Genomic DNA, 26,972 nt, shown 5'->3' with positions numbered 1-26,972 from the left:
CGAAGGGTGAGGTGGGTGAAGGATGCATCCTTTCTTGTTACTATGAAGATAGATAAAGGAGATACCAAAGGTAACTCTTAGGAATTGGGCTAGATGACCCGTCTCTAGGAATGAATTAGTCTTCAATGGTCTGTAGGGTATTTTTGGCTGGTGTCCTGCAAAATCAGAAGAGGCGGCCAATGTAAGAAACAAAATTAAGTGTGAATTTGTCTAGAGCTCTAGCATGCTGCTTATTAGGATATAGAGTTGGATGAGACCTCTGATATAATCAAGTCTCAAAATTCCTCATTTTCAGAAGAGGAAGCTGAAGGCCAGATGGTTTGGCGACTTTACCCAGACTCATGGACTCATTTTGGTCAAATCCTCATTCCTATTCCCATTCTCTTTCTATCGTGGTCCCTTCCCGTCTGGACTTCTTTGGAAACAAGGAAACAATAATTTACCTAATGTTACCTTCTTGCTTTTCTTATTTTAAAAATTTTAAGTATTAGCTCCTTGGAGAAATTGGACAATTAGCCATAGGGATAAACTGTGAGGTTCTCTTTATTTACTATTGGCCTTCCAACTAACTATGAGCAGCTTGAGTTTAATGATGGGCTATGACTCTCATCTTTGTGGCTCCATGTCTTTGCACAATTACTGATAGAAAAGAAGAATTAATTGGCGATTTGATGAATAACAGATGAATTTTTAAAAATGAAGTCATACCCTATGTCTAGTAATAGGATTATAAAGACATATCAGAAATTCACATCTTGGAAACTTGTTTCATTCAAAGTAGTCAGTTTGAGAGAGAACACATACCCTTATGATGTGATCATTGCTTAAAATATTTTGGGAATGCAAATTTTGAAATTCTCTCTAAGTATGTGGCACATTTTTTTGGAACATCCTCAAAACTGGGAAGTTTTCATCCTTGGAGGGGATGAGTTTGATTTTTGATAATGACCAGAATCACTGAGAGGCAAGTGTGCTCAAAAATAGCAGATCGAGTTAGTATTATTTTTGGTTTGTTCCTCCCGACTGTTAAGAAAAATAAAAACAAAACAAAACAAACAAACACAGAATCTCGAGTTATGACTATGTCTCACAAAATTGGCTCTGCTCACATTTTCAAAATAGGATTTCCAGAAAAGTGGTAGGCAATTGTATTATGCATCTGACTTGCCAAGGGGACAATACCTTTTTAGATATAGACTTCAGTTTTATATAGATGTATATCTACTTTAAAGAGCGCTGCATGATTTAATAGCCATAACTCTGATATATGTTTACATCTCTATTTTTTTAATGTTATAAGTAACTTTGACTTTCCTTAGTTATGGGATGCCATTTGATGCTTTGCTGATTGTGGGCTTCTTTTTATTTATTCAATTAAAATAAATATAGAGACTCATTTCCTTCAGTCTGTTTTCTTGGCGCATGCTTTGTACTCAGACGGAAATAGGTTCTAATCCTGTCTCTGCCATTTACTAGTTCAATGATCCTAGCCAAGCAAATCAGTTTTTGCATATGTAAATTGGAAACAAATATTTGGACAAAATATTTGTGTGTGTGTGTTTGAGAGACGGAAGCAAAATATGATATGTAAAAGGTCTGTGGCGTAGCTCTTCATCCTGACCCACCCTCCCTTAACCTGATTACTCCTCCTTTTCCAAACAGGCTAAGGATCAAAATTTCAAGTCTCTCTGAGATATTTTTAAAAATCTGTTACCAAGTAAATTCAGAAAAATATGACCAAGGAGCAGTCAGCTGCTCTTATGGACTTTACACTTTGAAACATAGGGAATTTGAAACATTTACTCCAGGCTAGTGGTCCTTTCTTATAGGCGCCAACCATGTTTTTTTGAACATAAAAGAATCATTGCATTTAGAGAAGAGAGCCAGTAGAAATTGGGAAAAAGAAAAGAAAAAGAAAAAAGAACGAAAAAAAAAAAGACAAAGCTGTTTCCAAATATCCAATGTTTCATTAAAATACTTTTGGTTTTTTTTAGGAAAAGAAGTTTCCACATATGCACAGTAATCATTTGGCATTTTGTAAGCTTAAGCCTTGGGGAGTTAGTGGTATTTGGCTCCTGACATGGAAGTCTCTCTTGTCAGACAAATCCTTTCCCCTGCACATTCCTGTGAGAGTTTGTTCCTATCCTGCCTTGTGGCAGGCTGTGAGGTGGCTGGGTATGGTCTGCGCTGCCTGGGCCTACTCCTTCCTATGCTGCTTGAACCTCTTCTCGTGAGTTAGTTTTCACTCTGTGGCTGCTAACTCAGTCATTGTTTCACCTAACACAGGGTCATTTCGCCTGGGGGAAAATTGTCATTACTCTGAAATGGGGATGGGCCAGTTAATGGGCACTAAATAAACCCATTTGTAGGTGTTGAAGTCCCTTTTGATGATGTCTTTATTTTGGTTAACAATTCTTCAGTCTCCCAAGAAAAGCATAAACTTGTCTGAGATTTGGATATTTGTAGGAAGTGATTGTGCATCTTGAAAAAAAAATATATTGACTAGATTGCCCTTTGACCTCAATTCAGGAAATCTAGGTTCTGATGATTTGAGATTTATTCTCAGCATTTTGAATGTTATATATTATTCTCAAGAAAGAATGTAACACCAGGCAAGTTTCATTCCAAGGAGCAAACACCAAGTGAATACAGAATATGGCAAAAGTACACATGAATAATTTACTTAGTTAAAAATAGGCAAAGAATTGATTTACACTCACCAAAGCACAGATATCGAAAAGTAGCTAAGGCTTAAGAGTCTATGGAGGAGAATATTAAGATGGTGTGATTGTCAGTGTATGAGTCAATTGCTGTTTAAATTCTGTTCCTGTTTTCTTTGTGCTCACACTTAATATTTTTTAAATGTATGCAAATTGTTCAACATCATTAGTCATTAGGGAAATGCAAATCAAAACCACAGTGAGGTACCACTTCATACCCACTAGGATGGCTATAGCTGTAATAATAATTCTTTTAAAATCCAGAAAATAATAAGTGTTTTTTTCTGCCAAGGGATGTGGACAAATTGGACACCAAGTACATTGCTGGTGGGAATCTAAAATGGTTCAGCTGCTGTGGAAACAGTTTGGCAGTTCCCTAATAAGTTAAGCTTAGTGTTACCATATGACCCAATGATCATACATGCCTACCCAAGAGATTTGAAAAGAGGTATGCAACCCAATACATGTATACACACATTCAGAACAGCATTATCTGCAGTAGCCAGAAGGTGGATGTGAGTCAAATGTCCATCTGTGGATACGTGGATAAACAAATTGTGGTATATAGATCTAATGGAATATTACTCAGCTTTAAAAAGAATGAAGTACTGGTTCAGTGTGAATGAACCTTGCAAACATGCTAAGAGAAAGAATCTAGAAGCAAAAAAGTCACATATGTATGATTTAATTTATAGGAAATATCCAGGATAGATAAATTCCTAGAGACAGAATGCGGATTGGTGGTTATCATGAACTGGTGGGGAGGAGTCAGAGAATAGGGAGTTAATACTTCATAGGTACAAAATTTCCCTTTGGGTTGACGAAATGTTTTGGACTAGATAGAGATGGTAGTTGCACAACATTCTCAATGTACTAAATGCCACAGAATCATTCACTTTCAAAAGGTTAATTTTATGTGAATTTCACCTCAATGAAAAAAAAGTTAAAAAAATTGGGATATTTATCAGGAGAGCAAAACTGAAAAAAGACATCCAGTACCAAGGCTTGAGAGGGATATGGAGCAACAGGAACTCTCGTAAACTGGCCGTCCATGTGTAAGTTGGTGAAAATTACTTGAGAAAACCGGCAATATCTGTTAGGGCTGAACCACATCCGTACATACCCTATGACCCAGCAATCTTCTCTTCAATATATACCCCCAAAAAATGCAGACATATGTTCATTAAAATACATGCTCACTGTTCATAGGAGTACTCTTTTGTAATAGCCCAAATCTGGAAAACTGGCCAAATGCCCATGAGTGGTAGAATAGATGAATGTAGTACTACACAGCAATGAGAATGAACAGTCTAAAACTGCATGCGACAATATGCATGAATCTCATGAACACGGTATTGAGTGAAAGAAGCCAGACATAAAAGGGTACATGCTGTATGAGTCCATTCATATAAAGTACAAGACAGTTTGGGCTGTCTATGTTGATAGAAGTCTGATTAGTGGTTGCTGTTGAGGAGGTAGTGTCTTGAAGGAAGCAGTGAGGATATTCTAGTCCGTGGTCTGTTACTAGTTGCATTGACGTACTCAGTTTATCAAGTTTATGACCTATACATTTATGATATGTAACCTTTTCTGTTTATATTGTTCTTCAGTAAAAACATTTAAAAATAGGCAAATTCAGTGCATTTTAGGAAGGTTTCAGGCCATTTGGATACTTCAGAATTCTTATTTTAACCAGTGGTATTGATTGTGAAGTTAATCGTGTGTGTTCATGCGTGCACGTGTGCGTATGTGTGAATGTGTGCATGTGTGTTAAATGTAAATATTTAAGTTGGTTCACTATAATTTGTGAAAACTGACTCACCTTAATCTGAAAAAAGTACAAGAGAATGATAGATATGCCTTATGTCCTGCCTATTGGTAGGTGTATCATAGGCTCTCTTTCCATTTTATTTATTTGATAGTCTCCAAGCAGATGTATAGAATTAATAGAAGACCTGTCTTAAAGAGCTGGGAGAGAAAAAAAAAAAAGCATATCTTATATTCATTCAGAAAGTTGTATTTAAATAGAGTCAGTACATATATTTTTATAAAATCACCAGTGTTTGCCTATCAAAGGAAATAATATATATTTATGCATACACAGACATATATTACATATGTATGAAATGTAAAGGATATAGGGAATAAATGCAACCATAAACAGAAGAATGATTTTTAGAAAATAGACTAATAAAAGGCATTTTGTTACAATGGCAGATTTTGTTCACTTTGTCCCCATTTCATATAGAATTTTTCATATGTAAATTTTAGATTAATTTATTTGTATCCAACGATTCAACACTTGGTAAAAAAGAGTAACATGAAATTTTACAACGTTTAGAAACTTGTGTGATCTTAAATAAATTGAAAATCTATAGATTAAATTCAACTGCCATTAATTAATAAATTAAGATATTTTAGTACTGCTATTATTGGTCCTAATACTCTGCTATCTTTGTATCAGGATTTGCAGTCGTAAATCTTTTACATATATATAAAACTTTAATTTTATTTCATCTAACAATTCTTTGCTAATTGGGATAAAATAAAACATTGCCTTTCTTTGGATAATTAGCACAGCCCAGGGCCCTTTCCTTTAAAGAATAAATGTTAAAATTAAACAAATGAAACAATTAGATGCTAAACCTGACTCTCACAAACTGATGCTGAACAAGACATTAACAGGAAAAAAAGCTCAGTTTCAGAGATAGTAATGAACACCAGTGGACAATGAAGTCACTCCCTAGATCAGTTTTAACAGCTTTCCTATATAAAAACAGTGCTTCTTTTTAATACACTGGAGTACCTGGCAGAGAGTGTGTGTGTGTATGCTTCATGGCATAACTTCAGATAAATACACATGCACACAGAGAAATAGTACTGTGATTTGACTAATAAATTGTAGTATTTGTTTATTTTTTAATGGAATTTAAAGTCAGGAGTAACTTTAGAGGCCATTTAGTTCAGTCCCCTTATTTTACACATAACCTTTGTTACCGTGGTGTTTTTACTATTGAAGTTAAATATAAACATGTTCAAACCTGTGCAAAACAGACTGTAAGAAATATAACCGTGCAGTCTTTACAATCGCCTATTCATCAGCAAGGCATATTCACTCACGGGAATGAATTATCTACTCATCAGCAAGCAATAACCATATTGACACAGATTTTAAATATAAAGTAATACATATACTTATAAATAACAGCTCCTACATAATAACCAACAGCTCATAATATGCCTGAACATTTCAGGGCCCACCTCACTCAAGAACAACATATTCATTGCTGGGGGAAAGTGTTCAATTTATTGAATGATGCATTTATAATTTAGGGCTATAGATTTTTGAAGCTAGTAATTACATTAGAACCACGAGTCTGGGCTATGTGTTTTGATAACATTTGCAAAACTATGTGCTTACGAGTATTCTAGAATGATTTCTTTTTTTTGACTCACATTCATTTTCCAGCATGCATTTTTTTCTGACATAAAAATGGTATAACAAAGAAACAGGTTTTGCAGGTATATGAATGAGAGAGCTCATTTCATCATTAGGATAATAAGTTTTACAACTATCTTTAGCATTATATATATCTTATATATATATAATTCACATTGAAGTTGTTGCTTACAAAAATCATATGTACTCAATGAAAAACATTTGGAAATATTGAAAAAGTAGGAATAACAACTACGGAACTTACCAGCCAGAAAACATTAACATACCATTTTGGTGATCCCCCCCCCCCAACTAGATACCCCTCCCCTGCCCTTCTAAACACACATAAATATACCTGCATGTTCTTACTATGCATTCTAGCTCCACCACTCTCATCCTCTGTGACCTTTGGCAAGTGACTTCACTTCTCTGTGCCTTTGTTTCTTCATCTTTAAAATATGGACTGTGATAATAACCATGATGTAGAATTATAACAACTAAGGGAGGTAATAAGTTCAAGTTTTATAAGAGTGCCTGGTGTAATATATATTGACCATTAAGCATATTGAGCATATGTTTTAAGCATGTTTTAAAATTACCAAAACTCTCTCATCTTCATTTGCAAGCCGCCCTAGCCAATGGTAGCACCGGGTATTATTTTCAGTAAGCCAGAATATCATCTGTGCTCCCCCCCCCATGATAATGGGGGCAAGTGCAACATCTGCAAATATGTTCCATGCAAAATGGATCTTCACACAGACTTAGTTTGTCATTTTAGTTTGATTTTTGAGAAATGAGTTGGGCACATCTGCCAAATCCTTTTATAAGATGCTACATTCCTGTTTTTATTTTAGTTTATTTCATTTGCGGAAAGCTCCTTTCTTCTCCACCCCTCAGCCCAGGCACCCCCTCCTGTCCCCCATTCCTCTGTGTCCCAAACTGTAATGTTGGTGTACATTGAAGCTTTAAAATAGAGAATTGATGAAAAATTGGAAAGAATCTGTCCCGTTTTTAAAGCCGTCCTCCTTTTGGTATGTTTAGATTATGAAAAAGAGAAACCAAACAAACCTGTCTTTTACACTCTGAAAATATATTGTCTGGTAATGATAATTTACTTTTTTTTTTTTTTTGCCAAATTGGAAATAACAGACTTATTTTTTCAGGGTGGGAAGGAGAAGACTGGTTTGGGGAGGGGAAAGATGGAGTACAGCAGACAAAGAATCAGTTTGCAAACATATGTTAATATTTAGATTTTTTTTAAGTGAAAAGTTAAGTAGTTAATGCTTTTTTACAAACTGTCTTTGATACCGTGTTTTGTTTATTCCATCCCAGAAGAAGTTAGCGGTATACAGCAAGATGCAGGACTCTCTGGAAGTCACCCTTCCCAGCAAACAAGAGGAGGAGGAGGATGAGGAGGAGGAGGAGGAGGAGGAGGAGAAAGACCAGCCTGCCGAGATGGAGTACCTTAACTCTCGCTGTGTCCTTTTCACTTATTTCCAGGGAGACATTGGGTCAGTAGTGGATGAACACTTCTCAAGAGCTTTGGGCCAAGCCAGCACCCTCCATCCAGAATCTGCCATTTCAAAAAGCAAGATGGGGCTAACCCCCCTATGGCGAGGTAAGAATTCAAAAGCAGATGCTCTCCAGGGCACTGTCTCTGTTTCGCAACTGCCTGTACCAGGTTCCAGCTGGAGACTTGCCCCTGGAGGACGGATATCCACTTGCTTTTTAATTTTTAAGGACAGCAAGGAATTTCTTTCAGACAAACAGCTGGATCAGTTTTGTCACATGTGGAATGCAGGGTTGGAAAGGATGCAGTCACACCCCTTAAATTCCTCATGGAAAGTAGTGATGCAACCGGCCTGAGTTTATAGTGGCAGGACCGAGCTGTGAAGCGCCATTCCTTAAAGCCCCAGTGGCCCAATTTGGGTCTCTAAATAATAGGTGTGCCTGGATCAGCTTTTAAAAATTAGCTCTTGCTCATTCCACTAGGTGCTACGTGGTGACATAGCAGAAATCTGAGTCTGACCCGGGAGTACAAACTTTGAAAGCCTTCTGTGTTCTCTTGATAGTTTTCTCTGTCCTGCTTTGTTGTGGTATGAACTCTTTGAGTTGACAATCCAGACATTATTGACTGTGTCTACATAGTTTAGACTATTGTTTTTACCTTGTAAAAGTAAAGCAGTCGATTGGCCATCCACTTCTGTATTTCCTGCTCTATAGAGGTCAGAGGTGTGTTTGAGTCTGATTCCTGGCTCACAGGAAATCGCTGGGTGACATCTTAAATGGGCAAATTACAGGGTTAGGGGAAAATGCATATATCATTTCAACGATAGTTTTAGAGAATTGTGTTATGGGTGTTTCTTTTGAACTCACCTGGTTATAAGAAGCCTCTAGTAAAATCATTCTCAAAGTGTGGTTTCCAGTACCAGGAACATCGGCATCACATGGGAGCCTGTTAGAAATGCAAAGTCGTGGGCTGCACCCCAGAACTACTGAATCAGAAACTCAAGGGTAGAGCAGATTGTCTTTTAACCAGCCCTCAGATACAGGCTCAAGGTTGACAGTCATTAATCTAGTGCTGTTAAAAGCAAAGATTGCAGGCCCCTAACTCGGACCCAGTAAATCAGAGTCTCCAAAGGGAAGCTCTGGGAATCACATCTTAACAAGTGCCCCAAGCGATCCTATGATGAGGAAAGGCAGGCTACCTGTGGTAGGTAACCTATGGTAGAGGGCAGGTAAGAGGTGATACATAGTCATTCCCTCTCAGTACCAGAGGAATGCTTCTGCTCTGTTGTGGGAGAGATCATGGCTATATGAAATTGCTGGGCCTGACCTGATTGCCAGCCTGCCTTCCTGCCTTCCTTCTTTCTTCTTTTTAGTACATATGAACAGCACTAAGATAGCAGTGACTCTAAAGAGGAAGGTGGAATACAAACCCAAATGATGGAGACCTTGACAGAAATAATTGGGAAGCACGATTGCTTATTTGATTAGTAAACGTTACGGACTTCCCACAAAACTGAGAACTTAGTCCTTGGAAGCCTAAGATGATTGTGGAATCAACCAATATTCTATTTGATAGCATGTTGTAAATACTTTTAATATGTGTTTAAGGTGAAAAATAGGAAAACTTCAGTATATTAGCTGGCTTTAATAAAGTAGTCTGATATATCAATAATAAATCATATCAAGATAATCTGTCCTAGGAGAATATTAAATATAATGCCTACTTTTTTTTTTTTGGCATAGTGGCATATACAACCTAGTAATCATTTAATCTGGAATATAGAAATAAGAGCCCAAAATTATAGTTAAATGTGAGTGACTATCTATAGCATTATAACCAGGATAGTTGCAAGTGAGGTATTGTGTATATGCAAAAACTCTACAATCCAGTGTTTTTCCCATTATCTGTGCCACTGAATAGAGCTCTTTGGACTGATGTCCAGTGTCCAAGTAGAAAAGACAGATAATGGTAATGTTTCAGTAACTGTTATTACAATTTTCTTGGGATTATCTGAAATTTGGCCTTCAAGTCTACCTCCTGTTTCATTCATTGACATAAGCAGCAAATATTAAGGTCCCACTATGTTCTAGGTAGTGGGACTATATCCGTGAACTTGAGAGTCTAAGCCTCTACATTCATGAAACTTTTTAGTGGAAGAGACAGGTAATAAGTAAATAATGAAATGCTAGGTGTTGTTTTACTTTGGGTGATGATAGATGCTCTCTCTGTTACATGTGGCCACGGACCTGAAGGAAATAAGAGTGTTCCTCATCATATGAACATCAAGGGGGAAGTTATTTGAGGCAGCGGGGACACCAAGTACAAAGGTCCTGTGGAAGGACTGAGCTTAGAGTGTTCAGTGAGAAGCAAGAGTACTGCCATGAGCGGAATGAAAAGCAGAGTGCTAGGTAGAGACTAGGATTTTTAGGACTTTGTCAGTTTAGTGTCTCAGGGTAGTGCAGGCAAATGCAGCAGGCTCTTTAATTTTCATCTCTCCCTATCTAAGACTACATATATCGTATCTAGTTTTCTCACATCATTTTCCCTAGTACTCAAGATAATGCATTTCTGCCTAGAAAATCAAGAATAAATATGAATTGAATGATGTGACTGAATTAGGTGAATCAAGTTCATACCATTCATTTATCCCAGATGAGAAAACAAAAAAGTTCTCAATATAGAATTTATGAGCATTAACTGTGAAATCTTTGGTTATAGTTTCCTTATTTATAAAATAAGGGGGTTGAATTAAGTGACTGTTAAGATCTTTTCTCTATAGAGTTCTGTGATTTCAAGTGTATTATTTACTTTTCATTTGTGATAGAACTTTGCCATAGTTGTTTCTAGTTGCAAATTAGTCGATTTTTGATAAACACACATAACCTTGGATGTGGTTGAAAGGAGATCTACCAAAATGTAATTAAAATTTTGGAAAATAATATCCTTAAGAGAGGTATAATAAATTGAGATTCCCATGTCTGGTGAAGAGAGTTACTGGTAATTTTGTATAATTGCCAAAGTAACGCAGATTTGGATAATGCAGTCATTGGATTCTGTTCATTTTGGGGTTCCAGTATGGGCCTTACTATGTCTGACTACAACATGATCTTGGATTAAATACTTAAATCTTTCTGAACTCAACTTCGACTATAATATGTGTTTATTGATATACACTTCCCAGGGTTATTGTAAAGATTCTGTGATAATGTGTATGAATGATTTGTGGCTCAGGGCTTTATGCAAGGTGCTGAATGATCAGACACATGCCTTCTCTCTCTTCCTTAAATAAGTTTCCACTCATTTGGCACATAGAAAACCAACCTCGGGTTTTTATCCAGGAACTTTGTTTTCTGGAAGTTTGTTTATCTGGCAAAACCAGGGTGTCTTGGACAAAGTAGCTACTCAATGCTATGGACAACGGTGATGGCCATGGCAGTGATACTTTATGCAGGAGCTGCTAACCAGCTGTATTAAATAAAGGGTCTAATTTATGGCATGAAGTTTTTACAGGCTACACAAGTGCTACAGTGTTACAAAGGAATTTAAAACTGAGTTATGTTTGATTGCAGAATATATTTCCCCCGTAAATCTTTGGACAAAGATAGAGTGTCAGCTAATAATGGAATAATGGTCATACTTTAAGTGTGTGTCTTGGCGGAGTTAGGAAAGTCCTCTTTAGGTGTTTGGCAGCTTTTAGGCAAACAATTGGTAGGAAATATTTGTACTTTATTTGGCACAATATCACATCAATTACCTCTTGTCCCAGTATATATTCTTACAGGGATTGAATAGGGCTTCTCAGTTGAGAAAACATAATGAATCTGATTGCCCTCTTATAGAAACATTGGCTTCAAATAGGTCTATGCATTGATCTCAGTGCCCAAGTGTTATTACAAAAAGTGTGTGTGTATGTGTGTGTGTGTGCGTGCACGCGTGTGTAGGAAAGTGGAGCAGTTGAGCTTTAACAAAATAAAAATATCACTAACTGAAAAACCTTGCTGAATGGTGAACTTGATATTTTGTTGTTGTTACAAAATAAATAATTATTGCTTGATTTATTTATATAGTGTCTGCTTAGAGTAATTCATTCTCAATTGCAAAGACCTCTCAAAATGAGCACTAACCTGAAATAATAAAAGAGGAGAAATGGCAGGAGGGCCCGTCTCTTGAGCTGGGTGAGACTGGGAAGGACAGCTCTGCTGTATCCCCAGGAGGCACTGGAGGTCCTCGCTGCCGCTCCTGGCAAGTTCAGGACAAACACACGGAAGGAAACTGAGGCCTGACTTCCGTCATCATCCTGCCTCCTTGAAACTCCCATTTTAGTCACAGTGTCCATTGTGAGCAACTCTAGAACGAAGTAACTAGAGGACAAACTCTGGATAGGATGGTAATGCCTAATTCCTGAGTGCCAGAAAACTGGAAACGTAGCCTTTCACCTCTGACCCAACAAGTCGTTTTCATGGGAAACAGAATAAGAGGATGGGAATTAAATTACAGTAAAGACCCTTTGGGTTAAGAGTTGAGTCGCATTTTTTTTTTTTCACTTAAGTTAATAAAAAGGCAAATGTTATCTTTTAATGTTGATGTTTTGTATCATTATTCTGAGAATATGTTTCCTGGAGATTTTAAAGATGACTTAAGATAGACGTTTTACAACATTCTATTGTACCATTTTCCTTTTAATATAGCTTTTATTTTTTTTCAAAATTAATTAGTAAAATGTTTAATTTTTGAAATTAAATGTTAAATTTTCTCTGGCTTGAATTGTTTACCCTTAGAGGTTTTCTTTTTTTTTTTTTTTTTTCAGAAATATTTAGAGCTAATACAAAAAGTATCCCATCTATTATGAAATTGAAAGACTAACTTGATGTTCCATGTTAAACTCTTCTGTGCCTTTAAAGTATATTTCTGTATAATTCACACAACGAGATTACTGAGTATGCCTTGGGTGGATTGTATTAGGCAACATAACAATTTTGTCATTTTTGTTTTTTAGAAATAAGGATGTATGTGTGTGTGTGTGTGTAATATTTTTTAATTCCCAAATGTAAATTGAACCAAAGTGTATTTAGACTTTTTGTATGTGTCATAGGGTCAGTGTTGACTGACATCATCTGGATATTGAGTATCACTGAGTCCAAAGTCACCATGGAGTATTAACATCTGACAGTTCTGAATTGCCTCCACTAACCAGAAAAGTAATATTGCATGGAAATAGCTTGTGCACAAGTTTTTCATATGCTTTTTCATCAAACAAATGTGGCTGTGATTAAGTACTCGTAAGCAAAGAGTCATGTAATGAAAAAAATTTACATACATATGAAATAAGCACACTGATTCCCAGGCATGAAACAAAGTATATCATCTGTTTCTTTGTATTAAGATTTTTTTTTTAACAACCAAGATACCAAATAGTGGTTTTAAAGTGTAGATGGTCCAGAAACATATTTTCTCTTCAACATTGTTTCATTTACTTGTAAAATGCAACATTGTCTTTGAAAAGGGCTGCATAGATCTCTGCAGACATTATATTAATCTCAGGAGACATAGGGACTGGGAAAATATTAAGTTGCTTCTAATTTTATTTTTCCCTGGGGCATTTTAAAGCTTTGTTCGGCCTTTATGGAGCACGTTTTTAAAAATAGATTTCCACTTTCATTGACAGTGTGTTCACTAATTACAATACAATAATTCATAAATAGGATAATATTTTGGGTAAGGAATTTGTTCATTATTCACATTTGTGCATGCATATCCAAATGCCTAAGCATCTATAAAATAAAATTGGGTCCAAGTATGTATAAATGAAAGGAAGTAAAAAGAAAGCATCCAGGAAAATGGTATAGACTCTGTAGTTTTGACATTTTAATGGGGGATTTTATTAAGGGGAGCTTGGTATCTCTGGCTCGCACCTGTGGGTTGGGCTTAGCAGTTTTTATAACAGGATTCTGGCCGCATCAGGAGATGAAAGTTACGAGCAGAATGAAGGGTTTGGTACCAAAGATTGAATCTGTGGCAGCAAAGTGGCAGATTCAGGGTGGCAAAGCTGCACTGTGTGAGGAGCCCCTGTAAACTTTTTGCATGGGTTTTAACACTGACAGCTATCATTGCGGGTGTGACAGAATATTCTACAAATGGCCACATTTAAGGCAAATTGAATTTTCTTCTCACGGCTTACACAACTTTCTTTACAGGTCATTAGCAGCCACTTTTCATGTCAAGGGAGACAGTTCTGAAATAAAACAGACTGGCCCCAATGCCAGTAAGTTTGACTTCAAGTGTTATTTTCTGATAGATGTGATGGTGACAAAGCAAAGTCATTCAATTAACAGTTTGCCCGGACTGTTTGAAGACTTGAAGAACAATGTGCACTTCCATCCTTTGCCTCTTGGAGAATATCATTATTTTTTTTTTTTATTTCCCCAAGGGGTTTGAGAACCTTGGATATTCTGTGGGGGACAGACTTGAACGTGAGACACCAAATGGCTGTCTGTCCGCAGAATGATTGGGGTGAATGATGGTAGCCTTGGTGTAGGGCTGACAGGGAGGAGGGGGAGGGTCTGCAGTGCTGGTGCAACAGTCGTCTGGGAAGCTGGAGAAAGGAAACATTTGAACACCATGGTGATATCCTAATTATGTTAGTCAAATCACATATATGGTGGCTGGTTCAAGTTACAGAAGCTTTCCTCTGTGGTAAGAAAACTATGTCCCAGAAATTTATGAAGTGAAAACATGGAGCTGTCAGACTTCTCAATACTTTTATTTCAGAGTGCTTCTTGGGATATTCTTCACTCAATGAAAAGATCTAGCTAGGTTCTTTTGTGTGGAGCCCTGTATGAAAATAGTATCTTATTATCCACGCATGACTCAAGGGCTAAGCAACCTTATCTTCATCTATAGATAGACATCATAGGCCACTTCACAGAATGATAGAAATATAGAGTCAGAAAATATTTGGAATTTTAATTCAGATACCTCATATGGAAGAAACTGAGCCATAGAGAGATCAACAGATCCGTTTGAGGTCATGAAATCAGATAAGGTAATTGGTAGGTGCTAGCTCTCTAGTTGAGCTCTCTAGACTCCCAGTCCTGAGCTTGCTCTTTTATATCCCACAGTACACAGCAGGCCATAGCTGCAGTTGTGGATCTTTCCAGTCACAGATCTGACTATATCATTCCCTAGATTAGAACTCTTCAAAGCTCACTGGCACCTCCTCAGGACAGTGCCCACATTCATTACATGCTTGGCAAGACCCATCTCGGTCTTCCTTGGACCCAGTCTGAGTTTTTAGTCTAATTTTTTGCCACCTTCTGCCCACACAATTCTTTTTTGTTCCTCATATGCTACTTTGTGTGTGTGTGTATAATTTTTGGCCTTTTTCACATACTTTTTTTATTTGCCTAAACCACTCTTCCCAACCTCTTCACAAGGCTAGCCCTACCCACTCTTGTAATTTATTTTTTCTTAGGCTGCTTCTGTGCCCTGTCTCTGTGCTTCCCCTTATGGGAGCCCCTATCAGGTCACGTTGCACATGTTTACTTATTTATCTGTCCCCTGCTGGATTGTGATCCATTTGGTCATCCCTGACCTCCCTATGCTTGGCACATAGTAGATCATCTATAAATATGTTATGATGATTGAGTGGAGAAATTTAACTGAACACAAGAGTTGGGGGGTGGTTTCCCTCTTTATTTATCTCTAGGTGTTATTTTTTTTATATTACCCTTCCGCCTAACCCCTCCTCACACCTATTACCCTTACTTGAATCTCCCCCACTCATGATCTCCACAGAATCCCTATCGAGTTCTAGATGTTCTTGTCATGGTTGCAATTGTGCCCACTTGTGGCACAGATATGAAGAGTGCGAGCCACTGAGGCAGGCTACCTGCTTTCAAAGCCCCATCTCCCACTTGCCAGCTGTGAAATCTTGGGCTTTTTCCCTGACTCAATTTCCGTATCTCTAGAATGGGGGTAATAACAATAACTACCTCATAGAGTTGGCCTGAGGATCCAATAAGATCATCCATGAAAAGTCCCTGGACTAAGATTGGGCATTTGGTCACTGTTACTGAATATCAACACTATTATTCTCACTCCAGAGCCTCCCAGGCCTCTACAGGAAAAAAAAAAAAAAAAAAAAAAGCTTGAGCCACACTCTTCTTGATGGGAAATGAGTGTTGGTGAGCATAATTCACTGTGGTCATATTTCCATTTATTACTTTCAGCATTAAAATGTTGTTTGAATAAAAATTGCATTTGCATTTATAAGAAGTTTGATAAACATCAGCATTTCCAACCTACCTGACTCACATCTAGGGCATAAGCTTTCTTTACCTGTGATATATGTACCTGTGACCTCTGCTCAGACCTGATGGCAGCAAGCCACCCAGCAGGAAATGAAGCTTTTCAATCTCAGACTTGGCAAACCTCAGCCTAGGCTGTGACTGCACAAGCTAAGCAAAAGAGGGGTCAAGGGTGGGCAGGGGGGCACTCATTCAGCACCTTGAACTGTGTGCATTGCCTTGGTATGGGATCTCAGAGACTTACCTGGTATCCGTTTACCTCTGTGTGGGGAGAAAAGAGTGCATACTAATTAGTCTGCTTGTAAAATATGGGACAAGTAGAGGCAAGTCTATCCTAGAACTGAATCTTATGTAAATAATTTTTCTGTCTTCTCAGACAGCTCAGCTCTCTCAAGCCAGCGGAGTAGTTTCCCGACTTCCTTTTGGACCAGCTCTTACCAGCCCCCATCTGCACCCTGCCTGGGGGGTGTTCATCCCGACTTCCAGGTCACTGCACCCCCCGGCACCTTTCCCACAGCTGACCCCAGCCCCTGGCCGGGACATGGGCTGCATCAGACTGGCCCGGCCCCTCCACCTCCCACGTCCGAGTCCTGGCACTACCCTTTGGCATCTCAGGTGAGCCCATCCTACAGCCACATGCATGACGTGTACATGCGGCACCACCACCCCCATGCCCACGTGCACCACCGCCATCACCACCACCACCACCACCCTTCTGCTGGCTCCGCCCTGGATCCATCCTACGGGCCCCTGCTGATGCCGTCAGTGCGCACGGCCAGGATACCTGCGCCCCAGTGTGACGTCACAAAGACAGATCCGACTACAGTCAGCACTGCTACCTCAGCGTGGGCCGGAGCCTTTCATGGAACCGTGGACTTAGTGCCAAGTGTGGGGTTTGAAACAGGTGAGCTGGGAAGTTTCCTCCTTTCCGTAAAAAGAAGGCACAGTAAAGACATACATACAAAAATGCGGAGGATGTTTTTAAATACTTCGAGATATTTGTTCTCTTCTATGTAAAACTAAGCGTTGACCATACGTTTATAGAACTAAGCACTTTGCAGTAATTCCGGCGCTCCTGCAGAAAATGGGTGACTAGCTTGAGGGAGGTGCCAGAACTTTCCTCCCATTTCTGAAACTAGTAGTCTCTCCCTTTGAATGGGGATCTCTACTACCTCATGTTTACAAAGACTTGAACCCATTCTTTAAATCTCCCCTGGCCCTGGGCTCTATACCACGTATAACGCCGAATAGAATTCAGAAGTAGTGTGCTTCGGTAATTTTACCTTCTCTCCTTTTGTCAGGTCTTACTTAGGATTTATAAAACTACTTTCTGCAATATAACCCATGGAATATAATCATGGTCTTTTGAAAAGAATTAGGGAACATATTGTAAAGGAATAGATTTCCCTTGTCTTCCCTCCCTTCCCCTTCCCTTCCTTTACCTTCTCCCCCTCCCTCTCTTTCTCTCTCTCTCTGTTTTAAACAGCACGAGACTTAAAAGACTACCATAAAGTTTGTATTCGACAGATTTCAATAAAATTGGTAGGGTAAATATTTCTTCACCGAGCATTCAGCTCCTCTCTGGAATTCACTAGTTCTGAAGGTCATGGTGTTAAATGTTTGATCTTGCTGTTTAGATCAGACTACTCATATTAATAGCACTAGTGGTCTGAGTTCACAAAAATCAGAGGCATCAGAGTCTCAAATACAAATCAAGTCATTGATCACATCTCCAGAGTTTACATGCCAAAGTCACCCACCTCCACCTCCAATCCCAGGTTCTTTTCCTGGAATACTTTGTGACATATTAGGATTTTCTTCCCAGAAGTTTAAAGAAGCTCATTCTTTTCTTGGTTTTCTAGTTTTCCTTAGTTTTATTCTTAGTGTGCAAGGTCTTTCACCTGAATGCTGGTTCACAGCAGACGACTCCCCAGAGTAATCATTAGTTGCATTCACCCTGACATAAGTGAACATTCTTACTTTGGTTAATTGATTCTCCGCTGAGCTTCCCAGTGTTGCTTGTTGTTTAAACTCACCCGTTTCAGCATCTTATGAAGTCCCTGGCTTTAAGCTGCTTTTCTAAACAAACTATCGGGGTACTTGATTCTCTCTCTCTACGAGAAGAGAACATGATGGGGCTAATCACCACACACTTCCTTTCTTTTCCGCGTACTACGCAGGATGAAGGCAGTTCTTACGTGGTTTGATGCCTGGGGCCGGATGGGATTAGAGTCCCAGTTTGGTACCTGCCATCACAGGTGGCCAGTCTCTGGAAGCTCTTCCCTATCTCACTTCTGGGGTACCTGTGTGGCCAGAGCTAACAGCGCTCTTAGCAGGTTTAGGAAATATTCTCTCCTTTCTTAGTCAGTCCGGGCTGCTATAACAGAATACCATACCCTGGGTGGCTTAAATGACACACATTTAGTTCTCACAGTGCTGGAGGCTGGAAAGTCCGAGAGCAAGGTGCCGACACATTCAGGGTCTGGTGAGGGCCAACTTGCTGCTTCATGGACACTGTCTTCTCAGTGTGTCCTCAGCTGGTGGAAGAGACAAGGGAATTCTCTGGGCTCTCTTTTATAGGGGCACTAATCCCACTAAAGAAGGCTCTGCTTTCATGACCTAATCCTTCCCTAAGCACGTCCTGCCTTCTCATCCCATCACTTTGGGGGTTAGCATTTAACATATGAACTTTGGGAGGGTCACAGACGTTCAGTCTATATACTGTGCTTTCCATAACGTAAAGGGGAAAAGGGACATGACTGCCTGTTGCTCTCTGTTTCTACTTCTCTGTCATCTGCTACCTATTTTTGCACTCCTTATTTTTGGTGGGAGCTTTATTCAGCTACTCATAGTTCAGAATTTTGACTTGAAATAATCTCTTCAGAATGAAAAGGCATCCTGCTTTTTGGAAGTGGAGGAGAGAGGATTTTTGTTCTTTTTGGAAAACCTGCAGTGGACCCATGTGGGTCTAATATAAGTAGTTCTTAATACTCACTGAGCTGTGAATTAACATTTATTGAGTACCTACATATCAGGTATCGCCAGAGGCACTTTATGTATATTATCGCTTTTGATTCTTAAACTTAATCTGCGTTGGATGTACCTGGATTCATTAACAAGAAGGAAACAAAGCTCAGTTTTCCTATTTGAAAACTACTTCTTAAATCTAAAATGCCCAAGTTGGATTTGAACTAAAACCTACCCCAAATCTCAGAAGTTGCTGGGGTACCATCTCCCTGTAAATATAGGTAAATTTGACTATTAAGCCTATTAAATTAGACTGTTCATAATAAGGAATGAAGGTTTACCTATTGGAAATACATGGTGCTAACCTAAAACACTCATCTCTAACTCTTCCCAGAGAAAGAGAGATGTGATATTTGATAGGACTTCTGAGTTTAGGAGAAGAAAAGGAATACATATGGCTCAGCCCCTCCCCCAGTCTCTCTTTTGGGCCAGCACCCATGCAGAGAGGCGCACTTTGTCAGTGTGGTTTAGGATGATGATAGATTCACCTCTGTCCCGTAGTTTTTTTTTTTTTTTTAAGATTTTATTTATTTATTTGAGAGAGAGAGAATGAGAGAGAGCACATGAGAGGGGGGAGGGTCAGAGGCAGAAGCAGGCTCCCTGCCGAGCAGGGAGTCCGATGCGGGACTCGATCCCGGGACTCCAGGATCATGACCTGAGCTGAAGGCAGTCGCTTAACCAACTGAGCCACCCAGGCGCCCTGTCCCGTAGTTTTGATCCAACTGAGAAAACAAAGACTCAAGGAATAAAGCAGATAAAGGTCACATCATTGGCATAATCATTGATCAGGCTGAACTGGAGATCCTCGATTCGGTTTACTCCCACAGTTGGACTTCTAGTATCTTCCCCTAAGGTTAGATTCTAGGAGATTCAACCCTAGAAGAAATTTAGACTTCAGAGAAGATTTCCTTAGACCTCTTCCTTGTCACATAGTTTAAAGCCTCATTACTGTGAAAAGAGATTGATGGTTGCCCAGATTTGCCTTGAAAAGCACGGTCTGAGGCATGAATCTGATGTGCCTACCCTGCAAAGGACAGAAGCAGGAGGAGCGTGCGCCTTTCTGCATGGGTGCTGGCCCAAAAGAGAGACTGGGGGAGGGGCTGAGCCATATGTATTCCTTTTCTTCTCTTGAACTCAGAAGTCCTATCAAATATCACATCTCTCTCTCTCTGGGAAGAGTTAGAGAGGAGTGTTTTAGGTCAGTTTCCCCCGGGAAACAGACTCTAAGATGCAGATTTGATTGTAGACAATTTATGGGGTAGAGTTCTCAGGGAAACATCTTTGTGCAATGAGAGAATTGGGCAAGAGAAGTCTCACTATGATTATGTTCAACTGAGCCTTAGTGGATTCTGTAAGGAGCTCTGGAGTTGGGGTGGTACTTTTTAATTGTCCTACTTTAAGTCAAGGTGGATGGGCTTTTATACATCTGCATTGATCAGTAACTAGATGTGTTTCTCTGGAAAGGGGACTTGACGTCAGGCAAAGTGACTTTATTCTGCTGAGGCAATTCCCAAGTCTCAACACGTAATGGGGAGGGATCTGATGGCCCACTGCAGTATCCACTGTAGGGGAACTAAAGAATAGTACCTACCCTTCCACTTTTCTAACCACTTTAAAAGGACAAAAGTTTCTGTGTCATATGCCCAGGCCAAGAAGGTAGGATAGTTGAAAAGAATGCGAGGTGGGTTCCTCTCCATACAGGCTACGCAAAGTTGACTGGACCAGGTAGTCCCAAAACAGTGGCTTAGCTCAGGACTCAGCATCAACACTGGTGGCTACTGAGCAGTGGAGGGAAGAGCTTGTATTCAGGTGATACAGGTCTGAAACTGCTCTATGTGCAGATACCAAGGCCACCAAAATGTAGGTCATTTTCACATTCCATTAGGAGGCAAATAAATTAATCCAACCATGTTGAGAGTGTTTTGGTAAAGAATATGACATTTTCATCAGTAGGGGAAAGGTTTAATAATTTTAGGTGCATTTTTATTTTGCAGCCATGTAAAGAAATTAAGGAAATCTGGAAGGTTCAAAACAATATAATGCTTAGTGACAAAGAAAGTTTTAGAGTATCATGTATGGTATAATCCAAGAGTCAGCAAAAGTTTTCTATAAAGGGCCTGATAGAAATATTCAGTGCTTTGCAGGGTCACTATCTCTGTTGCCACTATTCAACTCTGCTTTTATAGAGTAGTGTTTATAGCCACAGACAAAACTTAGATAAATGAAGATGTCTGTGTCCCAATAAAACTTCACTGATGGACACTGAGATTTGAATTTTATTTGTCATGAAATGCTACTCTTCTTTTTGTATTCCTTTCTTTCTCAGTCATGTAAAAATATAAATCCCATCCTTCTACTCTTAGCTCATGGGCTATATATAAACAAAAGTGAGCGTGATTTGGCCTGTGGGCTAGAGTTTGCTGGCCTCAAGTATCGTTCCATATGTATCACTCTTATCTGTCTACACCCACACATATGCATGTGTGTGCCTGCGCTCCCGCAATAAAAATTATCTGGAAGCGTATATCACAACTTTTAATGGTCATTGCTCCTGGCAATTAGTGTGTGGCCTGAGCTTTGAAGCCAGACTGCCTGGTTTTATAAGCCCCGCTCTATCACTCAGTAGCTGCAGGACTTTGTGCAAATTACTTAACCCCCTTGGTGCCTCAAATTCCTTATCTTTAAAAGATGCTTCATTGGGTTGTATTGAGGATTAAATGAATTAATGAAGTAAAACATTTACCAATGTGCTCTGCAGATAATAGGTACTCTATAAATTTTAGCTTTCAAGGGAAGGTGATCAGACCCCTACTTTTTGTAGCTTTAAAAATATATTATTGATGGGGTACCTGGCTGGCTCAGTAGGTGGAGCCTGTGACTGTTGATCTTGGGATTGTGAGTTTGAGCCCCATGTTGGGTGTAGAGATTACTTAAATTAAATCTTTAAAAAATATATTATTGAGGGGTACCAGGGTGGCTCAGTCAGTTAAGCCTCTGACTTTTGATTTTGGCTTGGGTCATAATCTCAGGGTTGTGGGATCGAGCCCCGCATCGGGCTCTGCTCTGGGCATGGAGTCTGCTTGGGATTCTTTCCCTCTGCCCCTGCCCACCATGCTCTTTCTCTCTCTCAAATAAATAAGTAAATCTTTATATATATATATATATATACACACACACACACACATATATACATATATATATATATGAGCTATGTTTTACATATCATATGCTTTACCATTTTAAAGTGTACCATTCAGTGGTTTTAGTACATTCATGATGTTGTGCAACCGTCCCCACTAATTCCAGAACATTCCCATCACCTCAACAAGAAATCCTTATATCTTAGAAATATAAAATATATCCCCAATATATATTCCTTCTTCCTGTGCCCTGGCAACCATTAATCTACTTTCTGTCTCCATGGGTTTTTCTACTTTGGACATTTCATATGAATGTAGTCATACAGTATGTGGCCTTTTATATCTTCTTTCTTTCACTTAGCCTGTGTTTTCTAGATTCATCCATGTAGCATGTATCAGAACCTCATTCCTTTTTAGGAGTAGATACTATTCTATTGTATGGATATAGCACATTTTGTGTATCCATTCATTCATCGATTTGTTCCTACTTTTTGGCTAATACTAATGATGCTGTTATGAACACTCATGTACTGGTATTTCTGTGAATTGCTGCTCTCAATTCTTTTGGGAATGTACCTAGGGGTGAAATTATGGGGTTGAGCGAGAACTTTACTTTTTATTTTATATACTTCTATATTTCCTGATTTTATCTTATTATTAGATATGCACATATAAGTAAGATCTATCTCTATTACGCTCAGATATTTTACAATGACATTAAGTAAATTCTGTTCTAGTATTCACCTTTCAGTGGCCATAACCATGCAATTCATTTCACTGAAATGCTGTCATTCTTATTTCCTGTTATTGCCAATAATTTACTTAATGTAAAATATACAATGTAATTCATCCCAACCAGTTTGAATTAATTTTGCAAGTAAAGATTTGTTCACGAGGCCTTTTTACTGAAATACAAAGTTGATTTTATTTATAAGTTTCACTTCATCCACTATATTTAAATTTACCAAAAGGAAAAAGGGTCATGCTTTGTGGTATGATTTCTTCTCTATAAACACAAGCTGCTCATGGCTTGAGATTGTTTTCATCAGCCAAGCCACAGGTTTATTTTTCTTAGGATTTCTCATGTTATTTTAGCTACAATTTTGTTACAAATTTATTTATCTATTTTTTTACTTTGAAGAATGCCATAATCACTCAATATAAAATATACATAAATGGTTTCTTTTTGCTAAAATACATTAAGTAGCCTAACATTAGAAAACAAAACAAAACAACATTCCCTACTGTAACACAGGTTTGGGAAATCTGGATCTAAAAGGGAATTAATATATGTTGATGTATCTTCTGGCTTCTTAAAAAATTTGTCATATAAGCATTAGCCATACATTTGCATAAGTAGTAGATTTGATAAGGAAATTATTATATGATTCTGCCCCAAACTATGATTATAGGTAGATATTAAACAGTATCTGGTTTATCTCTCAGTAATGAGCATATCTTCAGTTATTGAGTGAAATCAAGAATATGTGTTACAGGATGGGACATTGACCCTTGTTAGGCAGAAAAGCAAAACTACAATAGGCACTAGATCTTGAAATAACTTGCTGGATACAGGCTGTGAAATTTTCCATAGGTACAAGAAACTACGTTTCTAGTATTCCCTCAGATGTTAAGGCATAAATGGAATTATTTCTGAAGAGACTTTCATAATAATGGCCTTCATTAACCTGTGAATAGAATTACTCTGTTAAGAAGCCTGGACAACATTCTTTGAGAACTTAAATTTTGATAATGGATACGGAGCACTGGGCACCAATGGGGAAGTTAGGAGTAATCAAATGTCCTTTTTATCTATTTTTTTTCTCTCCACAAACACTTGCTGTCTGATAATATTATGAAAGAATCAACCTACATGTTTTTTTGAAATTTTTTATGGTGTAAGGCCTGTAAACTACATTTTACAAAATGCATTTAATTTGAATCCTCTAACCTGAATATTTTGTGAAAGGAACCTCATTCACAAAAGGCAAAAATTGTATTTTAAAGCCATGTAAGGTATTATTGCTCAAAATTGTTATATAGTGTTCCCTTTGAAATAGGCTAATCAAATGACTTCAGCTGTTAAGAACACGGTGGTCAGTCTTGTTCAATACTGTGTGGATGCTTTATGCTGCAATCCATGAGGAGAAACATCTGTATCTTTATTTTATCAAATGCAGGAAATAGAAAGCAGGATGGAAAGTAGCTAGTGAACTAGAGCAGCAAATAGGCAGTTTCTCTCCATGAAAGAGAGATGGACATCAAGTTACCACTTGCTTTTCCATTCAACCTGTAACTTTGCCATCTCTCTAGATCACATCTCAAGACCTGCGCTTTCTTGTATGTGGTCTGGAGCTGACAAGCCTGGGCAACAAAGATTGTGATTGCATGAAAGTTCTCAAAAATAACCATGCTAAACTATTTTAACATCCCCTTGTAAAGTGTTACTAATTTTTGAATTTTGCTGGGGATATCAAAGGGATACAGATCATGGAGCTTTATATCCATTGACCTCTTGGAAATCATTTCTCTCTCTAAACATATACATTTGCAAAAACAGACCATAGGAAACCAGTAGTTACCAACCCAGTGCACTTGGGTATTTGTTTAATATCATAATGCTCCAGTTCCGGGCTTTACAATGAGCGAGAAATGTGGTTAAGTTTAGACAGAAATCATCAGAAAGCTACAGTAATAATTGAGAGGATAGTATGATTTATATAAATTATTAAAGCACTAAGGTAGTTTTTATTCTACAGAAGAAAGGACATCAAAGTAACATATATGATTGGTGCTCAACTAAAAACAATTTCTTTCCTTTTCTCTTCATACCTTCTCATGGAGCATATATAGTAGTTGTCTGAATTCTGGAGGCTGTGGGGTTAGGGACTTATTGAAGCCTTTCCTGACATTGTTAGTAATTTTTGTAAGTGATGAGGAAATTAGGAAATTTGCTGTAATCGTGTTTTAAAATAGTATGGGCACAGAAGCTTACTTCTAATCATTTCATTTCAGCAGGTAGACATTTTAAATGGCATATGATATGGAAGCCAGCCCTGAGACTACATGATTTTTCAGTGGTAATTGTGCTATTCAATAAAAATTTACAGATTTCTGGATACTTACCTTGAGGACATCATCTAAATTAAGATAGTTAAGATGTCACAAAACAATAGTTGCAGATTAAAAAAAAATGTATATGTTAGGATGTTTTTTGAACTATACTTTCTCTAGACTTTTTTAGAGTTTATGATTTGATAACAATAAAGACTAGTAATTAACAACTAATTGCTTAACACTTTCTGCAAACCTTTTTCTTTTTCTTTGGCATATGTCATAATCCTCTTTCCCACTGAGAGAAAAAAAAAAAAAACCATCAAAATTATGTTAAAATATTTACACACTCCTGAATGGTGTTAGTTGTATAGGACACATGTCCAGAATGACAATTTCGTGACCAGAAGGGTAATGGAAACCATCTTTGAAAGGCATGCAAAATGCCAGGAGACCCCAGCCAGAGAGTGAGATCTGCATGAAAAGTAACTGGATGGTGAATCAGAGGGAGAAATGCATTCCAGAGCACTGCTGTCAGTTTCAAGTATCCATGGCTGGATTCTCTGGAGCCTTAATGAATTTCCCCTGCTCTCCCAGAGCCATGTAGATCTTGTCCATGCTGTCTTCCAGGCCTTACACCACTGAATGGTGCCATAATGTCACAATGCCCAAAGCATGGGGATTTTGTCTCATAGATCCTCCTCCTACTTTATGAAGCAAGTGCAGGAGCCTTCTGAGAGGGTTCCAAATGTTTCAGGATCATTTGCATAAGGATACAAATAATGGGGTGTGTTTGTGTGTGTGTGTGTGTAAAAGAGAAGGAGGCAAGAAGAGATGAGAGAGATTGATCTTATTAATAATTTACTAAACCCTCCCCCCCCAGTCACTTAGGGGCTCATAAAAATGGTGGTCAGTCCAGAGAACTTTAATCTTTGCAGACAGGTAGAAATGTGTGTCTAGAGATATGTATGGGAAAAGCGGAGGACCAAAAAATAAATTCCAAGACCCACATCACCACTTAGCTGTATGATGTTGAGCAAGTCTCATAACCTGTGCGTTCCTCCTCTTCGTTAGATGCAGAATGGAGATGATACTTCTTATTCTGTTGCAACTGGGAGATTCCCGTGAACTACTGCACATGGTTGTGTTTCCTAGATAGTGCACATGAGGGAGAACTAAAGCTCTCATTATTCTTATTAAATACATAGCATTTCAAGCAGAAAACGAAATTCGCACTGGAGATGTGAGACATCATGAATAATTGAGATGAAAGCCTTGAATGCCTCTGTTACTCCCTGACTCTACCTTAATTTGCTTCTGTTCTTGAAGAATACCTGTGAGATGGGGCGCCTGGGGGGCACACTCCATTGAGCATCGGACTCTTGGTTTTGGCTCAGGTCTGATCTTGGGGTCATGTGATCGAGCCATGCATCGGGCTCCATGCTCAGTGTGGGGTCTGCTTGGGTTTCTGTCTCACTCTCCCTCTGCCCCTTCCCCCTGTTCTCTCTCTCTCTTTCTCTCTCTCTCTCTCTAAAATAAATAAATAAAATCTTAAAAAAAAAAAAAAAGAATAGTTTTGATATTGGCTAGAGCCAAATTTCCCAATACTGCTGTTTGCAGGTATAGGCCATACGGTGAAAACTGGGTGCTTTTGTATTGGTTGGGCAGACAGTGGGAGAGGTATAATAAAGAATCAAGAAGAAAAGGACTTGAAAGAGTATCAGGATGCGCATCTTCAAGACATTTTTAAACAAGTTTTTTTGTTTTTTGTTTTCC

At 38.5% G+C, this 26,972-nt stretch overlaps 1 protein-coding gene across 1 annotated transcript in view; it reads left to right on the top strand.

Annotated features, from left to right (window-relative positions):
* The window catches only part of VGLL3 (vestigial like family member 3), a 44,049-nt gene that overhangs the window by 5,772 nt on the left and 11,305 nt on the right, over positions 1-26,972 (top strand). Inside the window, exons 2-3 of the mRNA XM_021689415.1 lie at positions 7,492-7,777; positions 16,352-16,879. Coding sequence (XP_021545090.1) covers positions 7,492-7,777; positions 16,352-16,879 — 814 coding nt within the window. The remainder of the gene's footprint in view (positions 1-7,491; positions 7,778-16,351; positions 16,880-26,972) is intronic.

Source organism: Neomonachus schauinslandi, chromosome 1 (assembly GCF_002201575.2).
Source record: "Neomonachus schauinslandi chromosome 1, ASM220157v2, whole genome shotgun sequence".
In the NCBI taxonomy this organism is placed as follows: domain Eukaryota; kingdom Metazoa; phylum Chordata; class Mammalia; order Carnivora; family Phocidae; genus Neomonachus; species Neomonachus schauinslandi.
Note: the sequence above shows the minus strand (reverse complement) of the source record. Positions and strands in the feature narration are given on the sequence as shown.